At 41.8% G+C, this 27,986-nt stretch overlaps 1 protein-coding gene across 4 annotated transcripts in view; it reads left to right on the forward strand.

Moving 5' to 3' along the window:
- The window catches only part of IMPACT (impact RWD domain protein), a 62,643-nt gene that overhangs the window by 17,512 nt on the left and 17,145 nt on the right, over nucleotides 1–27,986 (forward strand). For 3 of the 4 annotated variants that reach the window (XM_032799025.2, XM_032799023.2, XM_032799026.2), the window contains 4 exons: nucleotides 11,036–11,121; nucleotides 13,437–13,568; nucleotides 13,912–14,006; nucleotides 27,037–27,110. In XM_032799025.2, the coding sequence (XP_032654916.1) occupies nucleotides 11,036–11,121; nucleotides 13,437–13,568; nucleotides 13,912–14,006; nucleotides 27,037–27,110 (387 nt within the window). The remainder of the gene's footprint in view (nucleotides 1–11,035; nucleotides 11,122–13,436; nucleotides 13,569–13,911; nucleotides 14,007–27,036; nucleotides 27,111–27,986) is intronic. The other variant, XM_032799024.2, reaches the window with a different exon arrangement.

Here is a 27,986-nt window from a genome sequence, read left to right on the forward strand (position 1 = left end):
TTTACAATAAGACTCCTTTACGCCACTCTGGCAATGTAAAGGACCCTTAACATTTTTACACCTGTTTTATACTTCTGAGGAAATTCACTAAGAACAATGGGAACAATTCACTAAGCAGGCAGGCTGCTAAATTCTGCTCTGCCTCAGGGAACAGAGCCTGCCCCACGCCTACTTCTTTAGAAATACCCCAAAGCCCTGCCCCTCCACACTGAGTGTGCTGCAATAGTGAGCAAGAGGGACAAAGTCTCTCTCTCTCACACACATGACTACCCAGCACCCACGCCTCCCCAGCGGTGATTTATGTCTCTACTGGCTGCTCTGGGTGCTCAAACTGACCTGTGTGCACTGCCAGGGAGTGGATGCATGACCGCTCTTGTGACTTCCCTTTGCTTCACCGTCAAAAGTCATTTTTCTGCAGATAAGCAAAGAAATCTGCGGGGGCCATGAATTCTGCACACACGCAGTGATGCAAAATTCCCCCAGGAGTACTAGATGCATGACATGGAAGGATTGAGGTAATTGCTGCAACAGCTGAAATGAATAAGACTTGTGCATAAATAAAACAGTCTAGAATAGATATTTGCTGTACATTTTGTACATATCTTAAATTATGTTGAGAACAGGGCATTATATAAAGTTACAAGCATTAATCTTGATGGATAATTTCTATCATAATTATATTCTTTAAACTCTTTGTACCATTGATATAGAATTCTTTATTTTGACTTATAATATATGTTAGGTTACTTTTAGAGTTTGGTCCCAGGAAGTCAAATTCCTTAATTCCAATCTATATCCATATATTAAACTGCAGGATCTGAAAATATCTACTCAGGCCTTTGAACGCAGGCAGAAAACCAGTTTTTATTAAAAGCAAATGTTTCAGCTACAGAAAAAGTGAATTTTAAATAAAAGTAGCTTTAGAAAATATTAACTATAAAGCCACTCAGTAGCTAGAAGAGGCTTGTTAACGTAATGTGCAGATAACAGAACTTCTCATAATATGTGAGAATAAATAAATATTTAGAAATGCTTAGACTGTGTTTTGTGGGTTTTATTGGTATTAGCATGGGATAATAGAAACAATAATTTTATATAGTCTATTTTATCCAATCAGATCCTAAAGTGTGATATGAACCTAACAAAAGTGAAATACACATTAAGCACAGAAGTCATGTCATTGAGTACTGAAATACAAACACCTTTGGTGGAGACTGTGGTTGCTTTTAAATGGCACAAAACAACACAGTAGTTAGTTTGGGCCTGGAAGCAGATACCTTATCTAACTAAGCCCTGGAGAAGCTAGGCAGGCAGAATGTAATTACCAAAGTTAAAATTTGAACAGCATGTGGGTTAACAGCTCTAGTTCTATGAAAAGTGCTATAGGGACCTTTAATGACCATACATTCTCCAGCAGTGCAGATGGAACAGAGATTTCTCAGTCAGGATAATGTTTGGCATGGGGGAGTCTCCAGCATGTGTAGATACACAGTAGCTGGCTTCTGCACCTTTAGACTGACAGCATTTAGAACAGGGTTTGAGGTGCAGTGGCCAGGGTATGATATACTCTGGGTATGTCCAGACTACCCGCCTTATAGGCAGGTAGCAATCGATTTCTCGGGGATCAATATATCGCGTCTCATCTAGACGTGATATATCGATCCCCGAACGTGCTCCTCGTAGACTTCAGAACTCCACCAGCGCTAACAGCGGTAGCGGAGTTGACGGGGGAGCCACAGACGTCAATCCCGCGCCGTGAGGACCCAAGGTAAATCGATCTGAGATACTTCGACTTCAGCTACGCTATTCACATAGCTGAAGTTGAGTATCTTAGATCGATTCCCCCAACCCCAGTGTAGACCAGCCCTCAGACTATTCCTAGCTGGTGTATGGACCCTTGTGGACTGTAGTTAGCTGGTGCAAGTTAGAACTGTCCCCAGACTGGGAAATGTAACTGGCTATTTGACATTTCCACCTCTTTATTTTGCTTAGGAGAAACTGATTGCTGCAACAAATCTGTCCTTCTAGCTCATTCGGCAGTCTGTATTAAGAACAGTGGTCTCTAACACGCTGGGCCTGCCCTGGTTCAGTTTTAAGTTGGTGGCAGGAGGATTGACTACCATAGCTCTACAGCACTTACTTATTTCTGGAGGGCTCTGAACTCTGACCTATCCAAACTTTGGATAATCTTCTGTTAAACATAAATAACTTATATTCTCAAATCTTTCACTAATTATTTTAAGTGATCTGTCTGACTTTTGGTCACTGCCACTGTGTCTAATATTCCAGAAGTCCTCAGCGAGTTCCCTGGACTCATCGGTGACACTGCATGAAATTTGTCTGATCTCACCCTTCCAAAACATTTGCTAATGAGTGTTCAGTAATATGAAATCTACTATGAAGTGGGAAACATTAAATATAATGAACAGAACTGCTAAACAAAATTATTCATAATGCTATAGTTAAAATTCTTGCTCTTCATTATACAGAATGTAATAAATTGCAAGTATTAATGGTACTGGTATACCTACTAGTCAGAAAGAAGCATGAAACAAGGTACAGTCAAACCTTGCAATAACGCGCCCTGCCATAATGCGAAATCGCATATAACGCGATCATAAGTTGGCTCTCCTTTAAGGCCTAATACCAGTGGTCCCTAATGCCATGGCGCCCGCCGGGACATTGATGTGCCCCCGCCTAGTGCCCGGCAGGGGAGAGAAGCCACGGCCCCATGCCTGCCGGGGACAGAGAGCACTGGCTCCCGCAGCCCTGGAGTTCTCTGTCCCTGGCAGGCATGGGGCCGTGGCTTCTCTCCCCTGCTGGGCACTAGGCACTAGGGGCACTAGGTGGCACACATCAGTGCACCGCATTGGGGACCACTGACTTAAACTGACCGACTTGAAACTCTGCTATACCAAGACCCCAGATTTATTGCGATGGAATTTTTTGGACCCCAAACATTGCGTTATAGCAAGGTTTCACTATACTTAACTCATTCTAGAGTATGTCTGGATTCTGAGGTCACAGCCAGAAGTCTATAATTTCCTGATTCTTTGTTTGAGTCTTTTCTTAGTAATATTACTGCCTAAATATTTTGATTATGTTCAGTAGCTATATACAGATTTACTGAAAGTTTACATTTTTAAACCTATTTTTCTGCTACAGAATTTTACTTATGTATTATTATTCCAGAAGGTGGCAGTAGCTTTAAAAAAGTTATTGAAAGTGAAGCCTGAGCTTGCACATTTGATGCATTTTGGTCTTGTGACCCTGACAAACATATATGCATTTTACACATCTTTAAAAAAATCATAATTGGAAATTTTTTTGACAGTGTTCTAAATTTTCATTTTCTAGTACATGCAGTTTCAGCTTGTAATAGATTTTGAATTCTGTGCAAAATACAAAAGTGTTCCGAATAAGTATTTTCCTTTCTGTGTAAATTACAAGTACAATTTTACAAGTTATTAGTTTAACTACTTCAGGGAAAAATATGATTACGTGAAGGAAAAGAATATATACAGGTAAAGATAAGCATGCTGTACCATGTCTGTAAAACCCAGAGGCACTGAGGTACATTTATAAACTTATTTCTAATTAATTATTTAACTTTCATTATTGGAAGTAAGTTTCACCCGTATCAGTACACTTTCTTGATTTCTGTGTCTGACTTTGTATAATTTTAATAAATTAGGATATTTTCATACATAATAAAAAGCATTTGAGGTATGAATCCTTGAAATAACTCCATATTTAATCAAAATGATTATAAAAATAAATTTACACTATAGAATTGTGACTCACAAGAAAAAACAGAGAGAAATTGAGGGACTCATTCACTGTGTTGGATCTCCTGAATTGTTTGGAGGAAAGATGGATCAACGGTTGCAAAATAATTAAAAACAATTAATTGATTTAATTTTATAATAGTATTTATATTTGCTGCAGCATTCAATCTGCTTTTTTGTATATATGTCATGCTCTCCTTTATTGCTTATGAAATAATAACTGTATTGTCAGCAAGTCTGTTCACCTGTAATTAAAACAAGTAACATGATTCATAACCAATAATTGGAATTTTCCAAATTTATTTCTTCGGCAGATCCACATCATAGAAGTTTTGTGCCATGTCTTGTGAGCAATGGAACCACTGATAGTTATGAAGTTTTGGAAGCTATTCGTGTCTGTCTAAGATCTGAAAGTGCAAGGACCAGGAAATGCTAAAGGCAGTCTTTATAGCAGTTCTCAGTTCCTCTCTACCTTCAAACATTCACCGAAGGCCTTCAAAAATAGAGTAAGGACGAATTATCAGTGTGGATCTGCAGAAGCAGTACAGCCAGAACTCCATTTACTTATGGGTAATCTTTCTTTCTTCATCCTGAATTGCCTCTGCAGATCCACGCTATAGGAGATTATCTAGAAGTATCACAGTCCAGGAGGTGGGTTGAGGAGTGCTTAATTAAAACAGATATTAAAGGATTAGCTTCAGAAACCAAGAATCTGATCTAGCTCTAGAATTGAGAGTAATATTTCATTAACGTAGGAACTGAACTCCAAGTCTCAAGTACAGGGCAGCCTTATTTCAAGAATATAGAGATTTTTCATAGAAGTAGTAGCTGATTATAATAATAAATCTCCTAGAATTTAATTTCAACCCATCCTGTACAACAGATGCACCATCGATGATCCATTTTAATTAAAGTTTATGTTGAAGGGCTTTTCCCTGGGATTTCTCCCCTTAATCTGTAAAGAGTTGGGAAAGGTTTTGTTCTTTCCAAATAGTAACTATTAACTGTCCGATCTTGCAGACATTTATGCACAGACAACTGTAAGCACGTGAATAATTCCATTGGAGTCAGTATGAACTACTGATTTAAAGTTAAGCATGTTCAGAGTGTTTGCAGGATCAGGATCTGAGCGTTCTTATGGATTGCAATCTGTGCAACCTTGCTTTACCTTGAAGATCATGAGGCTTAGGAAAAAACATGGAAGTCAAAAATAGGACCATCACCTTCTGAGTAGGGACAATATTCTACTCAGGTTTTATACTATAGAATTGCACAATTGAGACATTTAAAGAGGTTTCATGTACAATGTGGTAATGGGAGTCATGAACGTACATAAATCCCTAGGATGCTAAGGGAAATCTGAGTGGTACCCTTGGAGCTGAAGAAAGCCTAAGGGTATGTCTACTCTATGGGATTATTCCGATTTTACAGAAACCAGTTTTTTAAAACAGATTGTATAAAGTCCAGTGCACATGGTCACACTAAGCACATTAATTCGGTGGTGTGCATCCATGTACTGAAGCTAGTGTCGATTTCCGGAGCGTTGCACTGTGGGTAGCTATCCCATAGGTATCCCATAGTTCCACAGTCTCCCCCACCCACTGGAATTCTGGGTTGAGATCCCAGTGCCTGATGGGGCAAAAAACATTGTCGCGGGTGGTTCTGGGTACAGCCTCACCCCTGTCTCACCCCTCCCTCCATGTAAGTAGCAGACAACCGTTTCGCGCCTTTTTCCCTGGGTGAACTGTGCAGACGCCATAGCACGGCAAGCATGGACCCTGCTCAGCTCAAGACAACAATCATGGATGTTGTAAACACCTCGTGCATTCTCGTGCAGTCTGTGCTGAACCAGGACCTGCAAAACCAGTTGAGGAGGAGGCGGCTACGGCAGCGCGGCGCGCGCGACGAGAGTGATGAGGACATGGACACAGAATTCTCTCAAACCGCGGGCCCCTGCGCTTTGGAGATCATGCTGGTAATGGGGCAGGTTCTAGCCATTGAACGCCGATTTTGGCCCGGAAACAAGCACAGACTGGTGGGACCGCATAGTGTTGCAGGTGTGGGACGATTCCCAGTGGCTGCGAAACTTTCGCATGCGTAAGGGCACTTTTCATGGAACTTTGTGACTTGCTTTCCCCTGCCCTGAAACGCCAGAATACCAAGATGAGAGCAGCCCTCACAGTTGAGAAGCGAGTGGCGATAGCCCTCTGGAAGCTTGCAACGCCAGACAGCTACGGTCAGTCGGGAATCAATTTGGAGTGGGCAAATCTACTGTGGGGGCTGCTGTGATGCAAGTAGCCAAAGCAATCATTAAGCTGCTGCTACGAAAGGTTGTGACTCTGGGAAATGTGCAGGTCATAGTGGATGGCTTTGCTGCAATGGGATTCCCTAACTGTGGTGGGGCGATAGATGGAACCCATATCCCTATCTTGGCACCGGGAGCACCGGGGCACCCAGTACATAAACCGCAAGGGGTACTTTTCCATGGTGCTGCAAGCACTGGTGGATCACAAGGGACGTTTCACCAACATCACGTGGGATGGCCGGGAAGGGTTCATGACGCTCGTGGTCTTCAGGAACACTACTCTGTTTAAACGGCTGCAGCAAGGGAATTACTTCCCAGACCAGAAAATAACAGTTGGGGATGTTGAAATGCCTGTAGTTATCCTGGGGACCCAGCCTACCCCTTGATGCCATGGCTCATGAAAGCCATACACAGGCAGCCTGGACAGTAGTCAGGAGCTGTTCAACTACAGGCTGAGCAAGTGCAGAATGGTGGTAGAATGTGCATTTGGCCGTTTAAAGGCGCGCTGGCGCGCACATTACTGACTCGCTCAGACCTCAGCCAAACCAATGTCCCCATTGTTATTGCTGCTTGCTGTGTGCTCCACAATCTCTGTGAGAGTAAGGGGGAGACCTTTATGGGGGGTGGGAGGCTGAGGCAAATCACCTGGCGCTGATTACGCAGCCAGACACCAGGGCGATTAGAAGAGCACACCAAGAAGCGATGCGCATCAGAGAAGCTTTGAAAACCAATTTCATCACGGGCCAGGGTACAGTGTGACTGTTGTGTTTGTTTCTCCTTGATGAACTCCCCCCCTTGATTGACTCATTCTCTGTTAGCCACCCACCCTCCCCCTTTGATTACCACTTGCTCTCTAAGGAAATAAAGTCACTCTTGTTTAAAAATCATGTATTCTTTATTAATTAATTATAAAAAGAGGGAGAGAACTGACAAGGTAGCCTGGATGGGGTTTGGGAGGAGGATAGGAGGGAAGGAAAAGGCCACTAAAAAAATTTCAAAATAATGACCGCCTTTTGGTTGGGCTGTCCAATGGGGTGGAATGGGCGGGTGCATGGAGCCTCCCCCTACACGTTCTTAGACGTCCGGTGGGTGAGGAGGCTAAGGAACATGGTGAGTGGGGAGGGCGGTTATACAGGGGGTGCAGCGGCACTCTGTGATCCTGCTGCTGTTCCTGAAGCTCCACCAGACGCTGGAGCATGTCCATTTGATCATGCAGCAGCCCCAGCATTGCATCATGCCTCCTCTCATCTTCCTGCTGCCACCTCTCATCTCGAGCATCTCTCCTCTCCTCACGTTCACTGGCATCCTCCCTGTACTTTGATACCACGTCCGTCCACTCATTCAGATGAGCTCTTTCATTGTGGGTCACTTCCATGATTTCCCAGAACATTTCGTCTTGTGGGTTTTTTTTTCCGCCGCCTTATTTGAGATAGCCTTCGGGACAGAGGAGGGAGACTTGAAAAATTTGCAGCTGCAGGAGAGAGGTAAAAAAGGGAGAGAAGTATTTAAAAAGATACATTTTACAGAACAATGGTTTTCCTCTTTGAGGGTGAACAACAACTATTCACCTTACATAGCACATGTTATCTCACTACAAGGTCGCATTTTGCATCTTAATATTGAGTGCCTGCTGCTTTGGTGTTAGAGATCACAGACGCAGGTTCGGGCAGCAGAATTCGGCTCGCATGCGGCCATGGTATACCATTGTCTTTCGGCTTCTGCAGCCTTCATATATCCAGTGCCCTCCTTTCCCAAACAGCAAGCAAAGCCCGTTGAGTGCTGCTTCTTTCCTGTTAACGTGCAGCACCAGAACCGCTCCCATCCAATTGTCTGGGATGCTCGCTTTACCTCTCCCTCCACCTCCTGGCTGGTATCATGGAAGATTGCTGCTAGCCCACTCTCTCCCCCACCACGTGGCTGATAGCAGGGAATATCCCAGCTAGCCAAATGCGAAAAAGCTCAGCACCAATCTCTCCCCCTCTCCCCCCCGTTTGGCTAAATGCAGGGAAGGATTTCTATAAAGCCACAGGCAAACAGCCCAACCATCTCTGTCCCCTTAATTAAATTCCCATATTTCAACCAGGTTACCATGAACGATATCACTCTCCTGAGGATAACACAGCGAGATAAAGAACGGATGTTGCTTGAATGCCAGCAAACACCGGGACCATACGCAGCTAGGCTTTGTCATGCAATGATACCAGATTACTTGCTACATGCATGGCGTGGTCAAGTGTCCTACCATGGAGGACGGAATAAGGCTGCCCTGCCCAGAAACCTTCTGCAAAGGCTTTTGGAGTACCTCCAGGAGAGCTTCATGGAGATGTCCCTGGAGGATTTCGCTCCATCCCCAGACATGTTAACAGACTTTCCAGTAACTGTACTGGCCGCGAATGCATCCCAAGTCCTCAGGGCAAATAATCATTAAAAAACGCTTGCTTTTAAACCATGTTTTATATTTACAAAGGTACACTCACCAGAGGTCCCTTCCATGGCTTCATTGTCTGGGATAGTGGCTTGGGAGGGCTGGGAGGGTAATTTCTGTCAGGCTGAGAAAAAGCTCCTGGCTGTTGGGGAGAACGGAGTGCTGTGTGCTCTGCAAGCTCGTCCTCTTCTCCTCCTCATCTTCCCATCGCAGAATCCTCAGGCATGGCTGAGATTACCCCCCACCTCGGAATCCACGGACAGGGGTGGGGTAGTGGTGGCGGACCCCCCTAGAATTGCATGCAGCTCAGCGTAGAAGCGGCATGTTTTGCGGCCCTGCCCCGGACCTTCCTGTTTGCTTCTTTGGTTTTCTGGTAGGCTTGTCTGAGCTCCTTAACTTTCACATGGCACTGTACTGAGTCCCTGGTGTGGCCTCTCTCCATCATGGCCTTGGAAATTTTTTCAAATGTTTTTTTCATTTCGTCTTTTGGAACGGAGTTCTGTTAGCACGGAATCCTCTCCCCATATAGCGATCAGATCCAGTACCTCCCATGCAGTCCATGCTGGAGCTCTTTTTCGATTCTCAGGAGACTGCATAGTTACCTGTGCTGATGAGCTCTGCGTGGTCACCTGTGCTGATCAGCTCTCCATGCTGGGCAAACAGGAAATGAAATTCAAAAGTTCGCGGGCTTTTCCTGTCTACCTGGCCAGTGCATCCGACTCCAGATTGCTGTCCAGAGCGGTCACAATGGTTGGGGATGAATATGAAAATTGAAAGGTGGATTAGGAATTGGTTAAAGGGAGACTCCAACGGGTCGTACTGAAGGGTGAACTGTCAGGCTGGAAGGAGGTTACTAGTGGAGTTCCTCAAGGATCGGTTTTGGGACCAATTTATTTAACCTTTTTATTACTGACCTTGGCACAAAGAGCGGGAATGTGCTAATAAAGTTTGCGGATGATACAAAGCTGGGGGGTATTGCTAACACAGAGAAGGACCGGGATACCATACAGGAAGATCTGGATGACCTTGTAAACTGGAGTAATAGTAATAGGATGAAATTTAATAGTGAAAAGTGCAAGGTCATGCACTTAGGGATTAATAATAAGAATTTTCGATATACATTGGGGACGCATCAGTTGGAAACAACAGAGGAGGAGAAGGACCTTGGGGTATTGGTTGATCGCAGGATGACTATGAGCCGCCAATGCGATATGGCCGTTAAAAAAGCAAATGCGGTTTTAGGGTGCATCAGGCGAGGTATTTCCAGCAAAGATAAGGAGGTTGTTAGTACCGTTGTATAAGGCGCTGGTGAGACCTCACCTGGAATACTGTGTGCAGTTCTGGTCTCTCCCATGTTAAGAAGGATGAATTCAAACTGGAACAGGTTCAGAGACGGGCTACTAGGATGATCCGAGGAATGGAAAACCTGCCTTATGAAAGGAGACTCAAAGAGCTTGGCTTGTTTAGCCTAACCAAAAGAAGACTCCGGGGGATATGCTTGCTCTATATAAATATATCAGGGGGATTAACGTTAGGGAGGAGAGGAATTATTTAAGCTTAGTACTAATGTAGACACAAGGACGAATGGGTACAAACTGGACACTAGGAAGTTCAGGCTTGAAATTAGACGAAGGTTTCTAACCATTAGAGGAGTGAAGTTCTGGAACAGCCTTCCGAGGAGTAGTAGTGGGGGCAAAAGACATATCTGGCTTTAAGACTAAGCTTGATAAGTTTATGGAAGGGATGATATGATAGGATAGTTTAATTTTGGCAATTGTCCTTGGATTATCAGCAGATAGGTCTGCTCAATGGTCTGCGATGGGATGTTGGATGGGATGGGATCAGAGTTACTGCAGAGAATTCTTTCCTGACTGCTGGCTGGGGAGCCTTGCCCACATGCTCAGGGTTTAGCTGATCGCCATATTTGGGGTCGGGAAGGATTTTCCTCCAGGGCAGATTGGCTGACGCTCTGGAGGTTTTTCGCCTTCCCCTGCAGCATGAGGCATGGGTCACTTGCTGGTGGATTCTCTGCTTGAGGTCTTCAAACCACAATTTGAGACTTCAATAACTCGGACATAGGTTAGGGGTTTTTATAGAAGTGGATGGGTAGGGTTCTGTGGCCTGCTTTGTGCAGGAGGTCAGACTAGATGATCATGTTGGTCCCTTCTGACCTATGAGTCTATGAGTCTATGAGATATAAAGGGCTTCGTTGTGTGGACGGGTGCAGGGTTAAATTGGTTTAATGGTGCTAAATTCGGTATAAATACGTCGTGTAGACCAGGCACCAGTTGCAGCATCTTGTAATGGAAGGGATCAAGAATTTCAGACTGTAAACCACCACTCAGAAAAGAACTCTACTCCCACATGCATGTGTAAATTCTTCAGCATTTCAATCTATAATATTTCTATAATGTAGTTCTAAAATTTGTTCATATTATTTATTGAATGTAAATAATTTCCCAAGTGAAGCCTCCGAAAAGGCCCTTTTACTTACTGTGAATTTTGTATAACTTCCAGGAAGAATCTTGGTGAAAGCATCCTTTACCTCTGGGTGGAGAAGATACGAGAAGTTCTGATAGAAAAGTCTCAGTCATCTGATGCAGGTAATGTAGAAAAATGTGGTGTTTTGGGTTTACCCTTGTTTTAATTTTAAAGTAAGATTCTTCTTCGAACGCTTGCTCATGTTGATTCCATTCTGGATGTGTGCGCGTCCACGTGCACCGCTGTTGGAATTTTTTGCCTTAGTGATATCCATAGGGCTGGCTCTGATGCTCTTGAGTCCCACATCACGCCGGTACATGAATGTCTGCAGGAATAAATAATGAGCTATTAAGGCTTTAATGACTCCAGATAATGTAGGAATAAATAATATAGAAATAAATAATGAGATATTAAGGCTTGAATGACTCTAAAAGTGTTAGCAACAACCTCTGGTCATTACTTACTCTCATAAAACAAAATTTTCTTGGCTTTTTAAAAAATGTTAGTTGGCTCAGTCAATTTTCTTCTCAATGGGTTACTATGTTATAAAACCTAACACCAGTGAAAATAGCTTAGTTAGGAGAAACACATTCTAACAGAGGGTATTCACCCATGAAAGCTCATGATCCAAAATGTCTGTTAGTCTATAAGGTGCCACAGGATTCTCTGCTGCTTTTACAGAGTTAAGAGATTAATTCTAATCAGGGGCTGCTTCCCATCTGTGCCCCTGGAGCCACTCAGCTCAACCACAATGGGACCTGGATACCACCAGCCTTGCTCCTATTCTATATCCCCTTTCTTACCCCCGGAGCCCCCAGCCTGGCCCCCTGCACCCCAAGCCCATCCCAGCCTCTGCCTGGCTCTTCATACTTGCACTATGTACTCCCCACTCGCCTCCCCACACTCCACTCCCAGAGGTTATCCCATCATGCATATTCTGCCTGGCCTCTTGCACTTCACACCACCAGCCCACACCCGAACACCCTCAGCCTCTTCTACTTCATACTGCCTGCCTGGTTCCCTGCACCACCAGTCCTCCCTACACAACTTTGCAGATGAGCTTCTCACTGGTGACTATAGTGCAAACCCAAGGCAGCAACCGGGGCAGGGGCTGCGGACTGCCAAGCAGGAGGGCCCATAGGGTCTGACTTCGGAATGGCATGTGCACTGGGACGCTAACGTGAAGGCCTAGCAGCATTTGCGGTGCTTCCATTAGCAGCTCTGAGCTGCTCGGTGCCTGAATCACAGCCATGATCGTACCGTGCTGGGAGCAGGAAGTGGCTGTGGAGAGGGCAGGAATGCTTCTCTGACAGCCTGCCTGGGTGCCGCTTCCTGGTCTTCAGAGCCTCTGGGAGCATTTTTCTCGGAAGCCCAGCTAGGGGCTGCTTCCTGTTCCTTGGAGCCCCAGGCGATCGGCAGCTGCCTAGTCAGCCTGTAGGTAGACTATGGTGTAAGTAAAACGATCCCTAAGGTAGAGCAGCCTCTACTGGTTGGGCCCCCATAACCTTATGGGCCTTGATATGACAGCACCTCTCACACCATTGTAGCTATGCTAATGAGGAAACTGGCACTGCCACCAACCATAAGAGAGACTATCTTTCCAGTGAATAAAAGACTTCAATCTCCAACACTATCAGTGTAGCATATTTCACCAACATGGAACTTAAACGTGACCAGAAAGGAACTGGGAATAGTAAAAAACCTGAAGGATTTTATTACCCCATACTAGTTAGAGTTGGGCCTTAGGTTCAGCTCTTTCCTACAATGCTCAACAAATCACCTGAGCTGGAGGGAATAGTCACTAACAGTCACTAAGCTTAGTCTTTATACTTAAAAATAGAGTAGACAAAATACTAAAAGTGCACTGTAGGGAACAATCTTACTTTAGTAGGGGCGATAGGTTTGATAACCTACCAGGACATTTTCATCTCATTTCTGATTCTGTGAGTAGGCCACTCTTCACACTTTCTTGACCAAAGCGTATAATCTTTGCCAAATTATGTGGACTGTTTTTGTGGTATGGAACCCTGTTTAATGTGAATCACACTTGGATGACTAAACTTCAGTTTTCATTCTCATCTTACTATTCATTTAACAACATTTTAATCTTTTGATCTAAATAGTAGACAACGATTTTCTTCATTTTTTTAAACCAATATTAAAACAGAATATGTTTTATAACCTATTGCATATGTCTACCATACTGCCAGTATTACAATAATACTTTTTAGCAAGATTGCAGTCACAGATATTGCACTAAAAATACCAGTTCTAATGTAATTAATGTTATTGTCAAATACATTTAATAGTTTAATCATAGTCATAAAACTGATTCGTACTGTCGGTTTTAGAGACTTTTGAGCAAAGTGATTGGAGTTTATACTTTGTGCCAGACAACCCTGATAAAATTTGTTACAAATTCCATTTGCTACACCAGCAGGCCCAAACATTGAGAAAATTACTGAAGAGATTGATGAAGATAATGAAGATGATTATTCCCTGGAGTATCAACCAGTTCAAGAAGATACAATTAAAACACTGAATTTTGTTATATCTGAAAGCCAAGAAGGTAAAAGAATCGCTGCTAATTTTAATGTAAAAATTTAGAAGAGAAAACTTTTATATTTCTACTTTTTATCAACATCCTTTATATTTTATCAAATAATTATGCAATATTTGGTTTAAAAATAGGTATTTTGTTTCCCTAGCCTATAGTACTGTATAGTAACTATAAAGCATCCTTTTTTTGTGGTATGTGAGATATTGTCATTTCAGCTTTTTCTGAGTTGTTCTTTAGAATTTGGAGGTATGCCTTATTTCCTAGCTAGCTAAATACACTGTTAGGAAGTTGTAGACATATTTCTCCCCAAAATAAAAATATAAATAAAGAGGTCTTAATTTTAAATCGGTAGATGAAGAACTGCCACCAATTAATCATGGGAACCCAATCTCGGACCGAAGGAGTACTTTTCAGGCACATCTGGCTCCTATAGTGAGCCCCAAACAGGTGAGTAAAGCTTGTAAGACAAACTTGTATCCTACAGTTTTGTGCTTGATTAAATATCACTGTTGTACTTGGAACTATCTGAATGCATCTCTATTTTGTGAAATATGTGCTAATACTGCTCTGATAAGAACCAGTCATTGTGATTCACTATTTGCTGAATCTGTTCCCTGTGATACTTCTCATTAATGCAGTTGTCCCATCTCACTGTTGAAGAAGGTAAGTATTATCACTTGCTTTCAAGTGGACTAGGCATGGGATTGGGAGTGAGGAGACTTGGTTTCTAGTCCAGTGGCTCTCAAACTTTTTTTACCAGTGACCCCCTCTCTTATAAATTAAGAATACTTTTTTATATATTTAACACCATTATAAATGCTGGAGGCAAAGCGGGGTTTGGGGTGGAGGTTGACAGCGTGCGACCCCCCATGTAATAACCTGATGATCCCCAAGGAGTCCTCACCCCCAGTTTGAGAACCCCTGTTCTAGTCCTAGTTGTGACACTGACATATTGTGTAACCTTGGGCAAATCAGTTAAAGTGTGTTTCTACTCTGGAAAGGGACTGTATACACATTAAATTCCTAGTTCAACATCTGTAATCTTTTTGTAGTCTTAGTCACATTTTCTCATTTTAGTGATACAAATAATTATTTTTCTGTCTCTTTGGTACTATGTAGCCAATACAGCTGTGGCAAAGTGATCTGGAGTCTAGTGCATCATTAACAAAAACATTTGTGTCTATTATACCTGAACAAAAACAGAAAACAACAGTAATGGGTGCAATTTAGCCAGTTCTGTAGCATTATCTTTTCTGCTCATAACCACTTTTGTGGTTGGCATTTACGTTTTTGACAGCTGCTACAAAGAGGGGAATAATGGTTAGGGCATTAGCCAAGAACTTGGGAGTTCAAATCCCTGCTCCACCACAAGAAGTTTGTGAGATCTTGGGCAAATCACTTAGTCAATGTTTCTGTTTCCCACCTGTAAAATGGGGCTAATAGTACTTCCCTACCTCTCAGGCATGTTGAGCATAAAATGCATTAAAAATTGTGAAGTGCTCAGATTCTGTGGCAACAGGGGCCATATGAGTACTTAAGATATATAGAACAAACCTGTTGGAGGTAATAGAGTTGCGTGGTTGTCATGGAGGGCATAATGTGAGCTACAGAATCTTTATCACTTGACATACACCTCTACACCGATATAACGCAACCTGATATAACACAAATTTGGATATAATGCGGTAAAGCAGTGCTCCGGAGGGGAGGGGGGGAGGTTGCGCACTCTGGTGGATCAAAGCAAATTCGACATAACACGGTTTCACCTATAACACAGTAAGATTTTTTGGCTCCCGAGGACAGCGTTATATCGAGGTAGAGGTGTATACATATTATTTTGACTATGGTGGCTAGAGAGGCACTAAAATTAAGTTCCTCTGGATAATATGGCTTCAGGAAAGGAGGGAATCAGTACCACCAACGTTATTTCCTCTTCTTGCTTTAGGATACTTGCACCTACTGGTCACAGTTCTTAAGCTATGCATAGCACAGATACTGATTGGAGGAAGCCCATAACCAATGGATATGCACTTCCTAAAGCATATATTTGTGACGTGCACAATAGTATCTCCACAGAGATGTACTCATCTGAACAGGTTTTTAAAACTACCTATGCAGAAAACTAAATAATAATTCTTCTTTCCTCCATTCATCCCTCCTCTCGAAATACTTAGGAAATTTCAGACAGGCAGGGTTTTGATTGGGCAAAGTTAAAGTGATGGTATGTATGGTTAAAACTGGGATCATAGCAAAAACTAGCTTAATCAGTAACTATGGAGGGAGTAGCATCTATTCATAACACTTTGCCTACCTCATAATATTAAGTGATATTTGTAAAGCACTATGAAAATGTAAAGTGCTATGTAACTTCTAATTATTGTTCAATATTTCACATTTTTTAACAGTTTCAATTAACCTTTACTATGGTTTTAAATAATATTACCGGTACTTTTAATTGGTATAGTAATTATTATTTTAAAACTGAAAACAAAGGTAATGGCTGCAATTTAACATGTTTTGTAGCATTACTTTTTCTACTCTTCTTTTGCCGAAGGGATTAGGTGTTTAAAATCCACAAAGCTTCCTGGTTGGTATTTACATTTTTGAAAGGTGCTAAAAAGAGTTGACCTGGTGTTTGGAAGATAAAAGACCAAAAGTTATGTTTTGCGTTTGCAAAGGGGCTTCCTAACCCTCCTGGGTCTACATTCATTGGGCGTTATTTATTATTCTGACTTAATATTTTGTGTTAATGTATTCTTTTGAAATTTAAAAAAACAAAACATGCACATTGCATATATAGTCTATGCAACTGGATTGTTTGATCATTCTGGAAGATATCTTTACTTGGCTTCTTTTCCACAAATATATTTGAAAGTATAAAATACTAATGCAGTTTGAAAGTGTTGTCTCCCTTTGAGTATCCTCGTTTCCTCCACCAAACAAATTAATTATTCATAATTCATAAATGAAAAAATTATTCATAAATTCTTTCTGGGGAGATGAAAAAGCAATAATGAATTCCCTAAGCTAGTTTGCGCTTACCCACAGGAGGAGGGCAAAAGGCCAGGAAAATATGTGCTTACCCTCCAGATTGTCAGATAATTGTCCCTTCTACTGGGAGGAGTTTAGGAAGTAAGGATTGGGCTCCTAATCTCGCAGATTCCGATGGTTCACAGTGAAAGAAAACCCTCTTGCTGTGAGTTTAGAGGTGTCCACTTGAAGGGCTGGCTTCTCCCCATGGTTCTCCATTGACTTCCATCCCAGCCCTGGCAGTATATCTCCTTCAGGGCCCATGCATCCTTTGGTTGAGTCCCTCTGGAGTTGTGCAGTTGCAGTTACAGAGAAGCCAAGCTCTTAAGGAGTTTATGCTGTATTAACTCTCAATTGGATATCCACTTAGATATCTGCGTGGTCAGCTAGGGAAGATGCATCAGAAAACTGGCGCTGTTCCACCTCCTTTGGCCCCACTTCTAAAATAATGTGGAAGAAGGACCCTTCAGAGTTCCACTAGAGCTTTTGTGGGATCCTAGGGTGGCGCCAGGTAAAAAAATGCCAAGCAGTGGCTACTTATCTCCCTGTATGTCCCAACTGAGAGAGCTACTGGATTCCATTCCTTTGCCCACAGAAGTGTGGGGAACAATCTAGCCACTAGTGTGAAATCGGATTAAGCTAATTTAGTAAAATCACACTGAAAAATTTTCAGATCTATTGTATGCTACTGATTATGCCTTTATAAGGGAGAAATTGATTTAAATCAGTTATGGAAAAGATGTGTATGTATTTAACTTGATTGCAGAGTTAAAAAGTTGAAAAAGCACAGGAGGGAAATTTTTAGAATTCATTATGAGAGGAGCATACAAAATTTGAAATAAACAGAACTTCAGGGCTCTAATTTTGTAATCCTAGTAACGAGTATGGAAAATTAAATCATTATGAAATATAAAACATTCCAGATACATCTGTTTGAAATAACAGATGAGATCTGCCCAAATAATGGTCTAGAGATTAAAAATAAAAAAACCCTCACGCTGTTGTTCACAGGCTGCTGTAAATAAAATTCATGGAGCATCCTAGAAAACTAGGATGCTCCATGAATTGTACTAGAAATAACTGCACTCACTCTGTCTGTATATGTTGGATGACAGTTTAAATCTGTGCCATAACATGTTTGCAAAGATTCATCTGGATGGACAGGATGAAACTCTGTTATGTGTAATATCACCTAAAATAGTACATCATAGATTCTAAGGGGAGAAGGGACCATTATGATCATCTAGTCTGACCTTCTGTATAACACAGGCCATAGAACATCCCTAAAATAATTTCTAGAGTATACTTTTTAGAAAAGCATCCAATTTTGGTTTAAAAATTGTCAGAGATGGAGATTCCACCACACCCTTTGGTAATTGTTCCAATGGTTAACTACTCTTTCTATTAAAAATGTATGCCTCATTTCTAGTTCGAATTTGTCTAGCTTCAACTTCCAGCCATTGGATCATGTTATACCTTTCTCTGTGAGATTGAAGAGCCCATTATTAAATATTTGTTCCCTGTGTAAATACGTTTAGACTGTAATCATGTCATCCTTAACCTTCTCTTTGTAAAGCTAAATAAATTGACTTCCTTGAGGCTATTGCATAGGGCATGCTTTCTAATTCTTTAATCATTCTCATGGCTCTTCTCTGTACCCTCTCCAATTTATCAACATTTGTCTTTAATTGTGAGCATCTGAACTGGACACACTATTCCAGCCCAGTCACACCAGTGTCAAATATAGAGGTAAAATAACCTCTCTGCTTCTTGAGATTCCCCTTTTTATGCATCCTAGTATCTCATTAGCTGTTTTGGCCAGAGCATCACATTGGGAGATTATGTTCAGCAGACTATTCACCATGACCCTCAAATCTTTTTCAATCGCTGCTTCCCAGGATAGACTCTCCCATCCTGTAAGTATAGCCTCTATTCTTTTTTCGTAGATGTAAACATTTACATTTAGCTATATTAAAATGCTTATTGTTTGCTTGTGCCCTGTTTACCAAGCAATCCAGATTGTTCTGAATGCGTGACCTATCTTCTTCATTATTTACCACTCCCCCAGGTTTTGTGTCATCTGCAAACTTTATCAGTAGTAATTTTGTTTTCTTCCTGGATATTAATAAAATTGTTACGTGGTGCAGGACCAAGAACCAATCCCTGCATGACCTCACTGGAAATGGACCCTCTTGATGACAATTCCCCATTTACAATTAGCCAGTTTTAAGCCATTTACAGTGTGCCATGTGAATTTTATATTGTTCCAGTTTTTAATAAAAATGTTGTATGGTGTCAAGTCAAAAGCCCTACAGAAATCTAAGTATATTACATCAACACTGTTGCCTTTATTAACCAAACTTCGTAAAAAAGATATTAAGTTAGTTTAATAGGACCTGTTTTCCATAAACCCATGTCAGTTTACATTAATCACATTACCCTCCTTTATTTCTTTATTAAAGAAGTCCTGTGTCAGCTTCTCCATTATCTTGCCTAAGATTGATGTCAGGCTGACAGACCTATAATTATCTGGGTCATCCTGTTTACCCTTTTAAAAAACTGGCACAACATTAGCTTTCTTTCAGTCTCCTGGAACTTCCCCAGTAATCTGAGACATATTGAGAATCAACATTAACATTCCAGCAAGCTCCTCAGGCAGCTCTTTTAAAACTCTTGGATGCAAGTTATTTAGATTTGCTGATTTAAAAAATGTCAAATTTATTTAATATCCTTCCAAGATACTAGTGGAATGGAAAGAGTGTTATCACTATATAAGACTATAACATCATGTTCCCCCTCAAATATAGAACAGAAATATTTAATGAACACTTTTGCCTTTTCTGCATTATTATTGATAGTTATATCATTTCCATCTAGTAATAGACTAACACCAGTGTCAAGATTCTTTTTGTTCCCAATATATTTTTAAAACTCCTTCTGATTGTCCTTAACTCTGCTGGTCATATATTGCTCATGTCCCTTGGCTTCCCTTATCAGTGTTCTACAGTTACTAACTTCTGATTTACATTAATTGTTTCTCCTTTCTTCCATTTGTTATATAGTATTTTTTTGTTTTTTACAGCTGCCATCATCTCCTTGCTAACTGAGGCTGGTTTTTTTAAGCAGCACAACCTTCTTCTTTGATTGTGGGATTCTGTTTTTTTGGGAGATCAAATAAGGTGTTCTTAAATGATTCCCAATCATCATTCATGTTTTTCTGATTAAATTGTTCCTCCCAGCTGATGTGCCACACAATTGTTTTTATCTTTGTGAAACTGGCCCTTTTGAAGTACCAAGTAGATATATTACTGTTCTGGGCTTTATTCTGCTTGCACATTGTAAATGTGATGAAGTCATGATCGTTTATACCTAAGATACCATTAATTTTTAGTTCTTCCAGTTCTGTCTCTGTGGGTGCTCCACTCCAGGTGTCAGTGCGCCCTGGTGCCATTGATCGGAGATCTTCGGTGTCAGTGCCTGGTTGGGACGCACACACCCAGCTATTGTCTCACGCCGGGTCTGTCTGTTAGGGTCTGTCTGTGTGTATGTGTCCTGCGCCTCCTCAGTTCCTTCTCAGCCGTCCTCGCCTGAAGATGGGACTTGGGGCAGTGCTGAACCTCTTCCCCAGTGACTTAAGGAAACAAGCAGAAATAGTTAGCTAGAAATATCCTGGAACCAACCAGGAGTTCAGCTTCACCCTCTCATGCAAAGAGGCAGGAAGCCCCAACCTCTCGACACAGAGACCTACAGAAATGAAAAAGGTCTCCGGTGAAGTCACTTCCCCCGGTGCTGACAGCACCAAAAACCGGCACAGCCGACCGTCCCAGCACCTCAAACATGGCTCACACAGGGCACAAAAACAAGGATTTGACCCCCCACAGCCGTCAACTTTCCTCGACACTGACCTGCCAGCACTGTGAATGGACTTGGGACCGGCTGCGTGGTACATCCTGGCGCCGACAAGACCGTCAGCACCGAGACTGACAATAATCCCCACTGCAGACATGCCACCGCTGGAGGGCACCTGACTCTCCTCCCCCTCCGGAGCCATACCTATTTCAAGGCATGGCACCCCACAAGAATGAGCCTCAGTTTCCCTGCTTTGTCCCCCCATGGGCGGGGCCCCACTTTTCGTACCCTATGCAGTTGCCACAGTGGTACTCTTGGTCTGCTCATGATGCCAATCCTTCTTACGGACCCTCCACCAAACCTCAGATTCACTCTGCACTTCTGTCTCCAGCTCCATCTACATCTAGAGCTCCGGAGCACCCCCCCAAAGAAGTGGGCTATGAACCTTTCCCTGAATCATCTCATCATAATTCTCCATCAGCAGCAGATGAAGCTCTCATGCTACAACTACAGAACATGGACAATTTTAAGCAGTTCCAGGAAATTTTTAAGAGAGTGGCAAACAGTCAGAACATTCCTTTAGAGCAGTGGTTCTTAACCTAGGGGTGCGAGATGCTCTTTCCGGGGGTGTGAAATATGCCAAATTTTTTTTAGAAGGTAAATCATCGAAAACACAAATTAAACACAGGCACGTAAGTACAGCTACTTTGTTTCATCAAACCTATGTATTAACATTATACATATAACGATTAAATTTGAACTGCGAAATTAAAGTAAATATATAATTCTCTCTCTTTCATTCTATAGTTATGATATATCTAGGTTTAAAGAACTGACATACTTCAGTGATTTTTCATAAAAGGTGCGAGAATATATTTTGAGAACCAAAGGGGTGCAGGCTGCAGTAACGGTTAAGAACCACTGCTTTAGAGGAAGTGCAGGAGACCACAGAGACTCCTGAAAATCCTCCGCGCCATCAAGGATCGCACTACCCATAAATGAGGCCCTACTGGAACCCGCTGGCACTGTATGGAAGATCCCTGCCTCCATCCCACCAACATGTAAAAGGGCTGAACATAAATATTATGTACCGGCTAAGGACATAAGAATTCTATTTTCCCACCCACAGCCCAACTCTCTTCCCACCCACAGCCCAACTCCCTGTGTGACCCACAGAACAAAGCAACCACAATACCGGACCACTCCACAAGATAAGGACCTCAAATGACTTGACCTCCTGGGCTGTAAGGTTTATACTTCCTCCACTCTGCAATTCAGAATTGCAAATTACTCTGCCCTCCTCTCAGGCTACAGCTATGACAATTACAACAAGTTGTTTGAATTTACCTCCCATATCCCAGAGGAGAGCAGATCAGATTTTAAATCAGTCCTCGTTGAAGGTCAATTGGTGTCTAGGATGGTGCTACAAGCATCCCTGGACTTGGCGGACACAGCAGCCTGTACTACTGCCACCGCGGTAGTGATGCATAGGTCTTCCTGGTTGTCTGCATCTGGCATTCCCTAAGGATCTGCAGATCAAAGTAGAGGACCTTCCTTTTGATAAGGATAAACTTTTTGCCAAAAAAAAAAAAGAAGTCCTTCACACTATGAAAGACTCCAGGGCCACTCTGCACACGCTTGGGATATACCCATCCCTCCCCAGGAGACAATGGTATCAACCTTATCAGGGGCCCTGCGCACAACAATATCACCGGCCCCAGTCGAAACCATATGATAATGGGAGGAGCCGCAACAGACCTCCCAGGCACAGACGCAACCAAGCGCAACTGACTACATCCCACACATCGGGAAACAAACAACAATTTTGAAGCCTTGGTCGGGGGTCAGAGCGACCATCGCTTGGCACTACTGCTTATTTGCCTATTTGGCCACTGCCTCCAGTTTTTCCACCATGTCTGGGCCTGGAAATAGTACAATTGGGCTACTCCATCCCTTTCACTTCATGCCTACCCACCCTTCCCTGTCCCTCTTCAGAGACCCCTCTCACGAGCACCTACTTCAAGCAGAGGTGACTCATTTTCTACAGCTCGGTGCAATGTTACCTGTACCACCACAACATTGGCGAAAAGGGTTTTACTCTCAATATTTTCTGACCCAGAAGGGGGATGGAGGCCTATATTAGACCTGTGCAGACTGAACAAATTCGTACATGTACAGAAATTCAAGATGGTCACATTGGGTGCAGTAATACCTGCGCTGGAACAAGGGGACTGGTTCTCAGCCCTAGACCTAGAGGATGCCTATTTTCATATATCTATTCACCCAGCACACAGACACTTTCTGTGATTCACAGTAGGGCACAAACACTTCCAATACAGAGTGCTACCATTCGGACTCGCCACAGCACCTAGAGTATTCTCCAAGACTCTCGCAGTAGTGGTGGCCCACCTACGCAAACAAAGAATTGTACTTTTCCCCTACCTAGACGACTGCCTTATCAAAGGCCATTCATACAACGAGACATTAGAGGCCACTGGTTTTACCATCTCCTTCTTCCACAGTCTAGGCCTGCAAATAAACTTCCAAAAATCCACCCTGATACCCACACAGCAAATCGAGTTCATTGGGGCTCATCTAGCCTCGATTTTGACACCTCATACACATGTTATTTGTTTGTCCCAGAGTAGAGGCAAGAACATGCCTGCAGCTTCTTGGTCAGATGGTGGCCACTGCCTTCCTGGTCAAATATGCCAGACTACATATGAGGTGCCTTCAGGACTGGCTTAGTTCCATATGCAAACCCAGCAGGGACAGCCTCCACATGATGCTGACTCCTCCAGCAAAGGTATTAGTCTCCCTGCAATGGTGGACAAAACTGGGAAACGTATGCACGGGCATCCCCTTCTATCAAAATTCCCCTGTGCTCATGCTCACGACAGATGCTTCCCTGATAGGCTGGGGAGCACACCTGGGAGCTCGCAGAACACAGGGCTGATGGTCCCTGTCAGAAATGCATCTGCACATAAATCTTCTAGAGCTTAGAGCAGTCAGATATGTATGTTGTACGTCAACAGAAGGGAGCGGGGGGAAGGAGGGGCAGGATCGCACTCCCTGTGCACAGAAGCCATCCAGCTATGGAACTGGTGCATACAACATTGCATAGAGATCACTGCTTCCTATCTGCCTGGGTGTCAGAACACTACCACCCATACACTCAGCAGACACTTCTCACAAGAACATGAATGGGAAATGCACCGCATGATACTGTGACAACTCTTCTCCCACTGGGGCACTGTTTGCCACATCACAAAACTGCAAATTCTGCTCCAGAATGGGACTCCGGAACACGTCCCCCGGAGACGCGTTCCTCATTCCGTGGAACAAGACACTCATGTATGCTTTTCTGCCCATTTCACTGATATGCAGAATCTTACGCAAGATCAAAGAGGACAAGTCAGTGTCATACTTATTGCCCTAGCCTTCTCTTCTGTGATAAGTTCCTCTTTATCTGTTAGGGCAAGGTCTTCCTTGGTTGCAACACTTTTTGAGTGAAGAAATTCTCATCTATAATGTTTAGAAATTCTAAGGATGTTTTAGTATTGGCAGCATAAGACCACGAACATATGTCATTCTCATTGAAGTCCCTCATGATCATGCTGCTTTTTTTCCTACACATTGTAGATAGAATGACTGACTCCTTATGTGTCTGTCTCTAGTATGATTTGATGATCTGTAGCAGACACTAACTAGTACCCTATCTTGTGCTTTATCTGTTAGAACATTGTTCCAAATGCATTTAAGATCAGTTTCTTCGGAGTTATCAGTGACTTGGAAACAGGTAATGCTATTTTTGACAGGGTGCCATTCTCCCTCCCCTTTTGCTCACTCGATCCTTTCTAAATAGCTTATAACTATTGATTTTAACATTCCAGTTGCGCAGATCATCCCACCAGGTTTCAGTAATATCAATGGGACTGAATTTTTGCTCATAAATTAGCAATTTCAATTTCTCTGATTTATTACCCAGGTTCCTAGCATTGCAGTGTGAGCAATTCAAAAGAATTTCTTTTCATGTCCTTTGGTTCTTTGATTAATTTTATTTTCAACATCTTGATTTTGTGATAACTGAGTGCTCCCATTTTCCCTCTTTTTACCTTCACCTTGTTACTGTTTATCAAGTTCTCTAAAACTTTGCTAGGTGCCTGATGGACATATAAAGAGTTAGGTTCTCTGCTTCTTGTAGCTTACAGTTTTGAATATACAAAAAAGTGCAACAAGTAGGATCAGTAGGGAGGGGAAATAAAGAGAGGACATGGATTACAAAAAAATTATCTGATTGCCTAGTTTTATGTGCGTGTCTTGAAGGTTCTTTAGAATGAACCTTTTTTACATGCTTTTGAGAACCTGAGGGATAATAAATAATGCTCTATTTTAGATAAGCAGTCTCAAAACTGGTGATTTTGTGCATTATATAATTTAATTGCATCCATTCAGACAAAGCTCTGAAAGTATGTAAAGTGATATAAATAGTACTTCAACATATGTTTTTTAAAAAGGAACAAAATTGTTGAGGGAAAATAGGTTTTTGAAGCAGCGTTTTCTTCCGAGATGCAGTAAATGGTTTGTTGAGATGTATTAGATCTATTTTTGCAGTGCATTTACTGATTTCACTGTGGAAAAAAATGGGAATAGCACCATACTGCAACGATTAATATTGAAGCTATATATTGATTACTCTAAACAGACATTTTTTCTTTTGAATTAACAATTTGCTTGCCAGGCATGCTTGCTTAAGCTCTCACAACTTTAATAGTATTTTGCTTAAAGTAATACTAATCATGCATTGTTTACTAAAACAGTGTCTTTAGCAAAGCTCTTTTCTTTGCTAGACCCAGTTGATAAAGGCAGAACAATTGCAAGTTTGTTTAATTAGACACAGAAGAGGAACTAATATTGATTTACTAAATGTTTTAAAAAGTGCTATTTGTTAAAAACATATCAACTTGTTAAGAGATTATTTTTCTGCACAGTAAAACAAGAACATTATAAAGTCATCAATACTATATATTTAAATAGGTCTATCCTTTTCAGCCTATCAGTTTCTTACAATGTGAACAGTATGCTCAATTGGAACAATAGTCAATAAGAGATGGCCTGGCTCCACTATTCACATACTGTGTTATGTGTTAAAAGAGATAAATCTGCTTCCTTCAGATTTACAAAAGCAATTTTAAATGCTTTCAACTCGGAGTGAAGCTCTATGAATAAATGAAGCTCAACTGAATGAACTGGTCATCACCTTTTAAGAAAACATTAGTACTGTTCCTCACGTTGTCCCCAGAATACATCACAGAATTCTAGTAATCTGCTGATTTTTCAAAATTTATGCTTGTGCAACTTGTGTAATGTGCAACTCTAAAGACCATCCCATATGTTATGTGAGTGTTTTGCACAAACAATGTGAACAACAGGTGCTTTGCATATTGATGTAGGAGAGACATATCATCAAATTCATTCTTAACTTCCAGAAGTAAACACCTTTGATGTTATAGAAAGAAATTATTGTATCTTCTTTACATCATGCTCTGTATAATCACCACTGCTTGCTTTAGGTAATGTGATGGGGCAAGGCCAGATGGCTACAGTAAAGTACTGAGGAACAGGTATGTTAGCCCCAGGCTAAACAAATCCCTAGTACCATGGTAACCAAATGGCAGTTGCTCCAGGTTAATCAAGGCACCTGGGGCCAATTAAGATCCTTCTAGAAGGCAGTGGAGATAGCGACATTGATTAGAACACCTGCAGCCAATCAAGGCAGGCTAATCAGTCACCTGGGTTTAAAAAGGAGCTCATTCCAGTCAGGTGGGGAGGAGCCAGAGGAGAGGAAGCGCGTGTGAGGAGCTGGGAGCAAGAGGCGCAACGAGCAGAGACTGAGAGGGTGTGCTACTGGAGGATTGAGGAATTATCAGACAATCAAGCATTATCAGACACTAGGAGGAAGATCCTGTGGTGAGGATAAAGAAGGTGTTTGGAGGAGGCCATGGGGAAGTAGCCCAGGGAGTTGTAGCTGTTACAGGAGGCACTATAGACAGCTGCAATCCACAGGGCCCTGGGCTGGAACCCGGAGTTCCTCTCAAACCTCGTAACTCCTGATCAGACACAGGAGGAGTTGACCCAGATTGTTGGTTCCACCAGAGGGGAAGATCACTGAGGTGAGCAAATCCGCCAGTAAGCGCAGGACCCACCAAGGTAGAGGAGGAACTTTGTTACAACAGTTACACCTGCATGTCAAGGGAGTATGCAGTAGACTATAGTGCTTAAATTCTAGGATGATGAGGGCTCTAGAAATGCTTATAGGCCCTGATTTTGCAAGCTACATAAACCTCTGACTAGTCCCATCTTGTACTTAAAGTTAAGCATATACTTAAGTACCTTGCTGAATCAGGGTGATTGAGAGAATATAGGGAGAGAAGTATCTATTCTTCTATGTTGGATAGTTTACTTATTTTTTTTAAACACCAGTTTCTTTTGATACATTAAAACAATTCAAGATTAATGTTAGATGATTGTTTATTTTAACTTCTTATACAGATCCTTTACAAATGATGCCTACAAACCTTGTTGTTGTTTTTCCAAGGTGAAAATGGTTCTTGCCAAATTATATGAGAATAAGAAAATAGCAAGCGCTACCCACAACATATATGCATACAGGTGAGTGAAGAGTAGAGAATTTTCAGCCTCAGTAACTTTGACCCTAAGTATACATTAAGAGTATTAAGTTTTGTTATGAGTACGCATGCTCATAGAAACCATGAAGATCACAGATATAAAATAAAAATCAGAAATTGTGTTATGGGGTCATATAATTTTCTTACACTGCATTTGGATTCAAACAATGCCTAAGAGTGATCTACAACTACAAGTCAAAAGTGTACACACTGATTCCATATGGTCTGAAAATTACTGATCATTCTGAATATACTCATGCACCTTTGGAATGCTATTGGATGAAAACAATCCTTCCAGCAGAGTCCACTAATTCATAATGAAAATAGAAAGAAAAATAGATAGTAAACATTTTGGGATAGGAACCTCTTTTTTGTTTTATGTATCTGCATGAGTCCCCCATCCCTGACTGAAGTCCCAGGGCACTATTGCAATACAAATAATAAATAAGTATGGTACCAGAAGAATAGAGTGGGAATAGACATAAATATACACACACACATGCACACTTGCACACACCACATACATGTGAACAAAGCATGGCGAAGAGGGACATAGAGAACAGTATATTTAAAAGCTACTCAGGAAATGTCTAAAATCAGTTTGTGTGGATGGTACTCAGACAACAATGTTTTATCTCAGCCATGTTTCCATGGTCAAAATCCATTAGAGACATATTGCTTTGAAGATAATGTACAATTACTCTATTGTACATATAAATAAAATATAAAGTAAAACATCCCATAAACTGTTTTCCTGGCCTACATTTAAACGTCTTCACTTCTATTTATTTTATTTTGATGATAAAATATTCTAGGCTGAATATTTGCATGCAGGGTTATTTCCTGTTTTCCAAAAAGA

The sequence above is a fragment of the Chelonoidis abingdonii genome, chromosome 2 (genome assembly GCF_003597395.2).
Source record: "Chelonoidis abingdonii isolate Lonesome George chromosome 2, CheloAbing_2.0, whole genome shotgun sequence".
NCBI lineage: Eukaryota > Metazoa > Chordata > Testudines > Testudinidae > Chelonoidis > Chelonoidis abingdonii.